The sequence below is a fragment of the Nanorana parkeri genome, unplaced genomic scaffold (genome assembly GCF_000935625.1).
Source record: "Nanorana parkeri isolate BGI_ZX_2015 unplaced genomic scaffold, ASM93562v1 scaffold470, whole genome shotgun sequence".
Classification (NCBI taxonomy): Eukaryota; Metazoa; Chordata; class Amphibia; order Anura; family Dicroglossidae; genus Nanorana; species Nanorana parkeri.
This window is the reverse complement of record NW_017306738.1, coordinates 70,684-81,957: the sequence shown is the minus strand read 5'-3', so window position 1 is coordinate 81,957 and position 11,274 is coordinate 70,684. Positions and strand designations below refer to the sequence as shown.

Sequence of the window (11,274 nt, the reverse complement as noted above, 5' to 3'; positions counted from 1 at the left end):
GTCCCCCCCCCCCCCCAGAAGGAAGGACAGTGTCAGCACCAATTCAGAGATGATTTGAGGATCTACAGCCGAGTGATAGACAAATAAGATACATTTTTATTAATAGTTAAGAGACTTGGAATACATTAAGATTTAACCCCTGAGTGTAGTCACTTTAAAAAGCAGATAGCTTTGTGGAGATTTGTACCTCCAAACACATAGGGGTTGTTGCATGGCAGCAATGGCTAGAAAAGCAAATGGCAGAGCAATTCTCTACAGGTAGATATATTCATGAGAGTCACACGGTGGAGCTCCGGCCTGAAGAACACGGAGCCTTTTCAATGATGACGACATCAAATGCTGCTTCCTTAAAAAGTGTTGGGTGGTTCTATAGTCCCTCATAAATATGACATCCCCAGTGTTGCCTCTTTCTGTATAACACATGGTTAGCTAATCAGATTTGATCCTAAACACGTCGCTGTGTTCAGGCCGTGAGACAAGAATCACTTTCCCCTCACGGTCTTAAAAACTTCTAAAATATATTAAAATCCAATGTCTTGGGGGTCAAGGTGCAAAGTTTTTATCCACAATTAAAATACTTAAAAGGTTTCTGTCCTTCATATTCCATTGTCCATCCATCCGAGGCACTTGTTTTCTGCAGGCCAACACTTATTTATAGCTCAAAATACTTCACCCAAGCTATGCTTCTTTTTATATGCGTCCCTTATAAAAGCCAAATTACAAAGCCATCCTCTCAGTCCTTCTTCCATAACGATTCCTGATCAGCATTTGCTTCCTCTCGGGTGAACAGTGAGAACTTCTTCTCCAGCTGGGAGCGGAGGTAGGTGTAGTCTTTAACGTCCAGTCGATGAACACAACAGACGTACAGCGTGAGGGCGGAGGCCAGGAGAAGGCGATCGGGTGGAAGGGAGGGGACCACCCACAGGATCACAAGCAATTCCAGAAAGACGGGGTGCCTGAGGTGGGCATACAGACGGGCAGCACGGGGCGACTTATGAGACAAGGGGTCGCCCATTCCAAAGCAGTGGTAATACACCTGCGAGAGAGTCAATTGAAAAGAATGCAGTTTAAAAGATTTCAAGTGCCGGCGTTATAAGTCATTGGAAACCTGGGGAATACCAGAACAAAGTGCAATTTTCCTTTCCTGAATACTTCGAACACCAGCAGCTTCTGGCATGTACACAGGGAACGTAAAACTACAGCGGGTGCACCATGACGAGCGCCCGCTGGGGTAAGTAAAGCACAATGTACACAAATACAAGCATGCATATCTATGGCCCTATTGTTTGCTGAGCACCATTTTTAAATCGTTGAGCACCAGTACATATAAAGGCCTAGCGCAGATAAATCATATACAACTATCAGATCTACAAAGAATAACTCGGTTAGGGAGATAACTGAATTCCACAGGCTGATACATAGCAAATCTGTGCCTGAGCACAGCAGGTAGCCAAGATACAAACTAGATTACAACTAAATCTATTGTTAGAAGTCCTCCAAAAGGTCAAGATTAGCAGCCCTGCCATGTTATTTGTGTATGGGCGGCTGCACAGAAGAACATCCTCAAGATTATTTATGTATCTCTAAGCAAAACCTTTTCTTTTGTTGTAGTTTTGAATAGACTTGAAAAGGAAAACATAAAGCAAAAAGGAGCGCTTCCATAGTGTAAAACAGTATTTAATAAAAAAAGAAGGCACACAGCTAGAGGCAACGCCCCCTTCATCAGAACCTATAGGTTCTGATGAAGGGGGCATTGCTTCTGAAACATGTTAACCCGTGGAATACTTGGGGGCAGAAGACTCTGGTTTAACATCAATACTCCAGCTCGTCTTTGTTCGTGATTTCGTTCACCCATCGTTGCTATATGCCAGTATTCCACAGTTGTTTGTAAGTACAGCCCTAGCTGTGTGCCTTCTTTTTATTAAATATTGTTTTACACTATGGAGGCGCTCCTTTTTGCTTTATGTTTTCCAGTTTGTCGGTTGCCCTGACCAATGGGAGCTGCATCACTAGTGTTACTAGTTTTTGTGCATACAAGTTGCGGGTGCTGGCGTTGGTATTTTTTTTTGCTTTTCCTAGATTTGAAAAGGGTTAAACCCCCGTCAAGAATTTGTTGCTGTCTGCGCCCCCATTGGGGCGACTTATCTTATTTGTACTGGTGACATCACCAAGAAAGCTAAAATTTTAGGAGTTGTCCTCAGGACACAAAGGTGAGAAAAATCTTCCAATAGGGGCACCTCTCTAAAAAAGGGAATTGCCTCACTTTAGGTGCCCATACACCTGTCGATTATCGTACCCTCGATCGTACGATAATCGGCAGGTGTATGAAAGGCGTGCAACCGTTTCTACTGTACGGTCGCACGCCTCGAAAACCCGCCGAGAATCGTACGATTGTCGGCAGGTTTGTGGCCTGCCCGTAAGACAAATGCCGCACAGGTCGGTGTGCACAAGCGCACGCTGCCCATTCAGCATTGCAGTCATCGGTAGCCCGCCAATCAGCGGGGCGGGCTTGCGAGGATCGCAAGTACGATCTGCCTGTCCAAGATGGGCAGATCGTACGTTTTTTAATTTACCTTACAACCATCGCAAGACAAAAAAGTCTTGCAATGGTTGTAAGGTGTATGGCCAGTTTTAGGGAGATTATCTCCAACTTCATGTTGCATCTCTGGGAAATTTTACCAATGGTGCCCAGACAGCAAAACAGCGGATTTATCTCTTCTCTATTCTAGCCAAAGCTAAGAAAAAGTTACTGCAATAAAAACACTTTAGCCCTTCCACTGCCAGACCAAATGTTCCCTTTATATCATACGTGTTAAAATCCACATTTGTGGCTTGACGTATCACACATTTTCTGAAATAAGGAGGACCTGTAGTATATAAAGCAGGTAGTCTACTAGACCCCTGATGTCTCCCCTGCACTCTTGCCAAAGCAAATTGAGCACAAACAGTTCCTGAGCTGCAGATATGTGACAATTCTGAACATGTACAGTAAGTGCTCAGGCTGGACACTTCCTGGCTTATTTATTGCAGAGGACATTTAGAAACAGATGTTCCTCAATCTCCTCCCAAACATCACCTTACACCGTTTGTTGTCCTGGGCTCCAAGGAGGAGAGGGAGAGCCCCAAAATCACACGGGGGCTTTACTTATAAGCCCGTATGATCATGTTTGACCCCTTTGATTACCATGACTTGTGGGACACATCCATGACACCCAAAGGGTTACTCTAGGATTTACCCAATGCCCCCTGGGGTACATTAAACACCCTAATACATTAACTCAAATTTAACAAATGTATCATTAATAGCCTTTAAAACTATTATCTGTTGTTCTAAACTGAGTAGAAGCAGCTCTGGTTCCTGGAAACCAATGTGCTACGTTTTAATCAGCCGACTTACCTGCTTAATGCCCATGAGCTCTGCGTAATCAAAGACAAGGAGGACACTGAAAATGAGCAGCCATGATATGGTGTGTAGCAGCGCACAGATGACAGGGAATAATGCACTCCATTGACCGGTGGGGACATTCCACAGGAAGGGACCGCGTGGGAAGGACTGCCAGTATCTCATCATGATCTATAAAGTGTGGGGGGGAGAAAAAGTATTTTTGAACTCTTAATTATCCACCTTCATTACCATGTTTTATGCTACAATTATATTTCGGGTTTAATTAACATCTAACATGGTTATATCTGTAGCCCCCCCCCCCATCTTACCAGAATCCCAGGACTCTTCTCACTGCAGGATTCTGTATATATTTGAAACTGGCACAGCTGTACATGGCTCCATCACCACAGCTCTGTCTTCCATTCACAAATCTTTTGACAGGATTTGCAAATATAGAGACTACAAGACCCATGTGACATCACAGCAGAGGGACTTGTCGCCCCCCCAATGGAGTACAAGTGTGGTGACATCATTAGTCCAACACTTCCTCTTGTCCCCTAACTGAAAGGCGTACAACAGTATGGACTTGGAGCTGGGAGGAAGAGTCTGCAGGAGCCAGAGTATTGCATCCGCCACCCACTGCTGTCCATAAGCAAAAGCAGGGCTGGGTAGGGGAAATAGCAGCTACCTGGAGTACAGAAATACAGGCCGATGTGTGGCGTGCTATATCTCCTAGAATCAATAAGAGATATGCAAAGTGACCATGCCGGCACAGATCTACCTTTGTACTTGTCATGGTCAGAATCACGCAGGAATGAGGGGGAACTGGCAGGGTCACCAGGTGCTTCAAAACAAATAAATAACCTTAAAAAAAAGCAAAATTTACCTTAAAGAACATCAAAACGCAGACACATGCACATCATATGAATTGTTGGGGTAGGCTAGATATAAAGGAGAAGCAGCCACTAGCACACATAACTACACCCATCATCTGATAAGCCGGCCACCTCTTCCCTACAGCTTTATGTACTAACAAAAAATGTTTCATACATTCCTAAAGACGTCTGGGGATGTAGAGAACATTTATAGAGCAAGGAAGAGTATTCCCACCTTCACCTCACATTTCTACCATCCTGTATGTAATCCATGCCACGTTTTCCATGGTGCAACTGCTCTCCACTACCAGAGCATATTCTGTGTAACTCATATGTCAGGAAAGTGGGCAAACTCTGGCCCTCCAGCTGTTGTGGAACTACAAATCCCACAGAGCATTGCAGTTTAAAGTACCTGGAACTTTTTAAGGTTAAAAGATCATGGGATTTGTAGTTCCACAACAGCCGGAGTTTGCCACTTTCCTGACATATGAGTGAGCAGTTGCACCATGGAAAACATGACCTGGATTACATTACAGGATGGTAGAAATGTGAGGTGAAGGTGGGAATACTCTTCCTTGCTCTATAAATGTTCTCTACATCCCCAGACGTCTTTAGGAATGTATGAAACATTTTTTGTTGGGGTAAACTTTTTTCCCATAGTTCTCTTTAGGGTCACGGGAGGACATTTACTAACCTCCTCCCGTGACCCAAAGCTCAGTATATAGCAGGCTATTGCCCGCTATATACAGGCAGTCCTCGGGTTACATACAAGATAGGGACTTTAGGTTTGTACTTAAGTTGAATTTGTATGCAAGTTGGAAAACAGGTAAAAATTTGTAAGTGCAACTCCAGCCAACAAAAATGTTATTTTAGTTTTGGATAGCATAGGGAAGGGTCACGGTTCTTTTGCTGTCTGTTCCTATTGTTCGGAAGATAATATAATTACATTTTTTTAAATTTAAAATGACACAGCAAAAAAAGTTTATTTTCTATTTTTAGTTTTATTTTAAACTTTATTTTGTTTTGCATGTCTAAGTTTTATTTAACTTTTTTACGGTTAATTTTTTTTGTCTTTTTAATTAAATTTTTTTTAAACTTTTTATTTTAATGCTGGGAGCCATAGCCAGCCTACTATTGGATAATTTCAAATTGCAATAACCAATAGCAGGCTGGCTATTGCATCTGCCCACTGTCAATCAGCAGAGGAGGAGCCTGAAGCAGAAAGTTCTCTATCAGGTCCCCCCATGCTGATTGACAGCAGACAGTGGGCGGGAGCAATAGCCAGCTTGCTATTGGCGAATATCCAATAGCAGGCTGGGTATGGCTCCCAGCCTGCAATGAAGAGTAGGCAGGGGGGTGGGGCAGAGGAGCCGCGTCCGGATCAGGAGACCGGAGGATCGTCCGGACCGGGGAAGCTGACGTAACGGCTGAAGAGGAAGCCGGCACATCAGCGGAGGTACGTGGGCCATCGGCGGTATGTGTCCCCGCCAACACCCTGTTTGTAAGTACGGATTGTGCATAAGTCGGACGTCCGTAACCCGGGGACTGCCGCAACCAGAACAGATCCCGACATTACTGTCGAGATCCATCCAGCTGTGTGAGTGACAGCAGGCTCTGCCTATATGGGGGCAGAGCCAACTGTGCCCGCCCCCTCCCATGTCCATTCCCCCACTCAGCGCTGGAGGATCGGAGAGGGGGGAATCCCTGCAGGGAGTGGTGGTTGATAGTCAAGGCTCTCTGCAGGAGATGATTGGGAAGTAAGCGACTGACGGTATGTGTTCACTCACTTCCCGATCTATTGAGCCGACGTGTGACAGTTCCATTGTCACACGTCGGCTCGAACTATGAGGCTGAGTGATTTTCACTCACCTCATAGTTCTCCTTTATGTGCTATAAACGGTCATTATTTTAGCAATGGGAGCCAATTAAAAAAAGACGAGCACCCAGCCACAAATTCTGGAAAGTACCATCTGTGCTACATTCCTCTATAGCTGCTGGTATTCTGCACTGCGCCGCTGTATAATGTACTATATTGCACACCACACTTCCACCGCGCCAAGCTTGCTCCCGTGATGGACTACAATCTCAATAGAAACTAGTAGTTCATCACTGAACCCTTTTTTTTTTTAAATCCGATTAGTCGATTAATCGAACTCAATAATCGGCTAACTAATCGATTATGAAAATAATCGTTAGAAAGAAATGTGCCAAAGAACTTTATGTCATATAATAAGAGAGCGACACAATACCTGGAGGGAGAGGGCCGTGCACAGTATATAAACGGAGCGCTGAAGAACACCAAACACCCGAGTCACCCCCTCCTTTAATGGAGACCAGGCCATGAGGCTGTGCTGGGAAACGAATACAAGGAGCAAGGCCATATTTATCCCAAGACAGCGCAGGAAGTGAGAGTCTCCGATAGCGTCTCGCCACAGCAGGGGGGACTCACCTGTAATAGGAAAGGAGGAGAATTATCAGATATTAATCTCTTTAGAGGGTCAGCACAAGACCCACTGCATATAAAAGTGACCCGCCAGGTCTATAGTGACTGTTGCCAAAATAAGTATTTCCTGCAAAGTAGTGAATGCCGATCTCTCACACTTCAAACTCTGACAATACAATGTGCTGGCATCTGTCACTTCTGGACACAGCCGACAGGAAAAACTAGAATCCACGGTGGAAGACCTGATAGTCAACATTACCACAAGTGATTCTTCAGGTGGCAGTTTCTTGTCACTACAGAACTGTACTATATTAATGGAGAAGCAGTGTTGTCACCCTAGGACAAAACACGTGTTGGGCTGCCATTCAAATATGCTCTGCAGTCAGAACACACTTCTTGTCCTAGGGTGACAACGCTGATTATTAATACAACATGGTGAGTGTTGTCACCCCAGGACGAGAAGTGTGTTGCAAGTTACTATGGAGCACATCCCAACACACTGATGATAGAGATGCATTATGCTGCCAATAAACAGTGCACGGCGACTGTGCATCCATTGGCAGGTTGCAATCAAAATGAATGGCACCTCATCACATCAACACGACAGTGTGAGCAGACCCCTGGGGCCCATTCACACCATAGCGTTTGAGCTAAATGTATCATTTCCATACATTCTGTGACACCTCCATCAGCCATACGTTCCACGTGCACAGTACCGCAACTGCATGCATACCCTTCATTCTTGCAATGCCTGCTGTTAACATACCATGCATTGGGGTGCCATAGACAATGAGTGGGAACACAGCACACAGAAATCATGCATGCAGCTCAACACTATGGCACGATAAGGTCTTCACAGGGACATAAGCAGACACTGTCCCTGGAGGTCAAGGCCATGGGGTACCTGTAGGATGTGGGGCACCTTTAAGAAGCACGTGGTGCACCCTGCATCCCACGTGACCCACCCTCACCGGCCCTTAAATGGGAGCCTTCATCGCCCACATAACCCTACCCTTCCTTCCCCCCCATAGCCGAACGTTCCCGCCATGTTCACTCCCCGGCCCGCCCGGCTCACCCTCCTGCCCTTCGCTGATGTTCCTCAACAGAGCCCCGAATGACAGGAAACGCACGAACTCCGCCCCGGTACCGAACCCGGCCACGAAGCACAGCAAGGAGACCAGACCCAGAGCCACACAGACCGGCATGGACGGCGCCGGGGAAACCGGGCCGCTCATCTCACTTCCCGCCGACATGTTCACACTCAGTTCCCTAAACTCCAATATACCACGCCCCCCAGCCGACTCCATGCCCCACCTTTTCATGACGTCACTCTGCCATACATAGAGCTATGTCAAAACATGTGCACGCTGTATCTCCAAGCGCCCGGCTAGCTCAGTCGGTAGAGCATGAGACTCTTAATCTCAGGGTCGTGGGTTCGAGCCCCACGTTGGGCGTTGTTGTTTTTCTTTTTTTTTGGTCTTTAATTAATTTCTTAACAAAAATAAATAAAAGGAAAGGTTTGTATTGGCAAATGTCTAATTACATACTCAGTCACACTTCCCAGAACACACAAAATTAAGTGTGAGCTATTAAATTAATTGCTGGCTCTACTTTATCTAAAACCATCTGGTTAGCCATGTGCATAGAGTTGAATGAAATGTCATTTTGTGACTCTGTAATAAAGTTAAAAATAAAAAAATAAACAATGCAATGCGTTGTACCGCCCCTACAAAACGCACACCAGGGCGCGCGTGTTTTAGCGCATGGACTGGTGTGAGTGAGCCCTAAATTCCCCCTGTTGCCTGATTGTACCATGCATTGTAGTGATGGGCCTTATAATACGTTACGCTGCGATTATTTTGCACGCTGTGGTCTATACAAGCCCTAAATTAACTACCAGCCTCTAAAGGTGGCAGGCCGGACATTCTTCAACTTAGGGAGGCCCATTCATACTTTGGCTTCTGGTGCCTTGCGTTACCATGCATTATGTTGCGCATCAACCTGCATTGCCTATTAATGCAGCCAACGCACCAGCATGGAATTAAAAGCAAGCATATTGCATTTTTTCCAGGGCAGCAGACCCCAGCGCACAGGCCCTAAGTAATGTACCGATCCCCAGACCTAGGCCGGGCTCACACTGCTGCATCGTGGTAAAGTGCACGTTACTGCGCTCATTACTGCAACGTGCGGGTAGACATATTGTGTGCGGTGGCCTGTCTCTCCTACCTCTCATTCGTTCCAGCTCTGTATTCTTAAGCTTTCTCTAAGTGAACCTTTAAGTTTTAATCAGCCAAAAAAATCCTGGGTGCATCACAATAAAGGTGCCCATACACTGTACGATTCCCGTACGAGAATCGCGGAAAATCCGCGATACTGTACGGTCGCACGTCTTCCGTCGAACCAGCAGGCTAGAAACCCCGCCGGGAATCGTACGATTCTCGGCGAGTTAGTGGCCTGCTTGTTCGACAACTGACGAACGGGCCGGTGTGCGCACGCGCACACTGCCCGTTTGCCGTCCTTGCAAGCCCGCCCCTCATTGCAGTCATCGCAAGCGCTTGCGATGGTCGCAAGTACGATCTGCCTGTCCAAGATGGGCAGATCGTACGTGTTTTTAAGTACTTTACAACCCTCGCAAGACAAAACTCTTGCGAGGGTTGTAAAGTGTATGGGCACTTTAAGAGGTGTGAAAAGTCTTACAGCTCATTATTTTCAAAAAGCAGCCACAGCCTGAGTGGAAAAGCCTGTCCCCTGCCAGCATGCCACAGAAAAGAACCATGTTCCCTGTGTGGAGGCAGTGGTCGCTCTTCAGAGGTCCACCACGCGATTGGAGAGCTCTCCAATCACGAGGGAGCATGAGCTTGGCTAATTGCGTAGCTATAGGTCTGACTCAGCAAGGGATGTGTGTCAGACATGTGCAGAGAGACCGCTGCTTCCACACACTGAGCAAGGGTCCATGTCTACAGCATGCTGGCAGGGGACAGGCTTTTCTAGTCAGGTTGCTGCTGATTTGTGAAGAGACGCAACTGTCGGACTTTTCACATCTTTTGTTTTGATGCATCCGGATTGGATTTGGGTTCTTTAAACTGTAAGTTCCATTGGGCTGTAAGGATCTCCAGCATTCAACACTCCCAGGAGTTCTGGATACCTGTGTTCTCTGCCAAGTGACGTGGTTCTATCTTTGATGGGATCAACTGGACATGGCTGAATAATTTGTTGGGTTCACCTGGTTGAGTAATATGATGGCTTTGTAATATGATGGGTTCACCTGGTTAAGTAACATGTTGGTTGAGTAATATGTGGGGTTCACCTGGTTGAGTAATATGATGGGTTCACCTGGTTGAGTAATATGATGGGTTCACCTAGTTGAGTAATATAATAGTTGAGTAATATGATGGGTTCACCTGGTGTTGGAAGCTAAAATAATTGACATCTATGATACATCTTTGATGGAAAGGTTCCTTAATATCGTGAGCTGCCCGTGCTGTTTGATATGCACATGAAGACCATCAAAGGGTTCTTGGGGCTGGACACTGATCAAAGGAGATCTGCTGGACTGTCATGTCCTGGGGCAAGCCCTACCCCCTGCTGGTATTTACTGCCCTCACCTGTGTCAGCAAGGCATATATGCTGGGATGGTGGGCAGGGGCATATGATGGAACCTTCTTCCTGTGTGACACTAACCTAGCTGACAAGCCAGACCTTTGGACAAGACAAGTCTTTCTGAACTCTGCAATCAAGAATGTGATTCGCTGAGACCTGCTGGAGAGGCGTATCCGAAGAACAGAGAAAAACCCATGGCTTGTGTGAATGAGAGAGAGAGAATGGTGTAGCTAGCTGTAGGATCCTTACCCTCAATTCCTATCCCCAATTCCCCTTTCAAATTCCCTTAATTGTAATATGTATGTATATCCCTATTTGTAAATAAACCCAACACTTATTTAAGATTCAGTTGTTCATCAGTAATTTAAGGGCAACCCCAAATCAGAGCACATTCTACATTTGGCACCCCAGAAAGCGTGTGGAAATTCCTAAATCCACATAGAACCTACAAGACGGAATTGCTCTAATTCAAGTTGCTGAAAGAACAGACCAGACCTGTTGCACGGATCTCGTGGTGAAGTCAGCTGGATCTTGGACTTCGTAGAAGGGTTGAAAGTGTGGTGAGTTGTTCATTGGATATGCAAAAGTTCTAATTGTTTGTTGTCCTTGAGTGTATGTGAAGTTGTAATAGTGGATAAAGTATTGAATGCTGTACGTTAATGAGTGTTAAAGCCGAGGAAAGTGTGGATTCGGTGTAGAGGAACAATTGGTGTGTTGTTTGTTTGCAATCTTGACTTGAGTTCAGACCGATTGTACGTATCTGTAAAGACATTGTGGGAACACTAAAGAGTTAGGTTCTTTGTCTTGGTCACTTGTGAGTGTGTATTGGCAGTACAATAGCTTTTGTGCTAATAGTTGTATCTTGTGTTGAGTGTACGTTTGTGAAATGGAACTGGTCTATAGTTATGTTAAGAAATATGCCTCTGCCAAGTATCATTCATGTGCAGATGAACCTCTTAAGAGTCAAGTGA

The 11,274-nt window shown here is 45.6% G+C and overlaps 1 protein-coding gene and 1 non-coding gene across 2 annotated transcripts; one reads left to right on the top strand and one right to left on the bottom strand.

Annotated features, from left to right (window-relative positions):
• Positions 1–707: 707 nt before the first annotated feature.
• NRM (nurim (nuclear envelope membrane protein)) lies at positions 708–7,991 on the bottom strand. Its single transcript, XM_018560642.1, has 4 exons — positions 7,779–7,991; positions 6,510–6,709; positions 3,398–3,574; positions 708–1,036 (listed from the first exon to the last, which is right to left on the bottom strand). The coding sequence occupies exons 1-4, from the start codon at positions 7,954–7,956 to the stop codon at positions 734–736; spliced, it is 858 nt and encodes a 285-aa protein (XP_018416144.1). The 5' UTR covers positions 7,957–7,991; the 3' UTR covers positions 708–733.
• A 93-nt stretch (positions 7,992–8,084) lies between these two features.
• TRNAK-CUU lies at positions 8,085–8,157 on the top strand. The gene has a single exon. It is a non-coding gene; the product is annotated as a tRNA-Lys (tRNA).
• Positions 8,158–11,274: the final 3,117 nt, after the last annotated feature.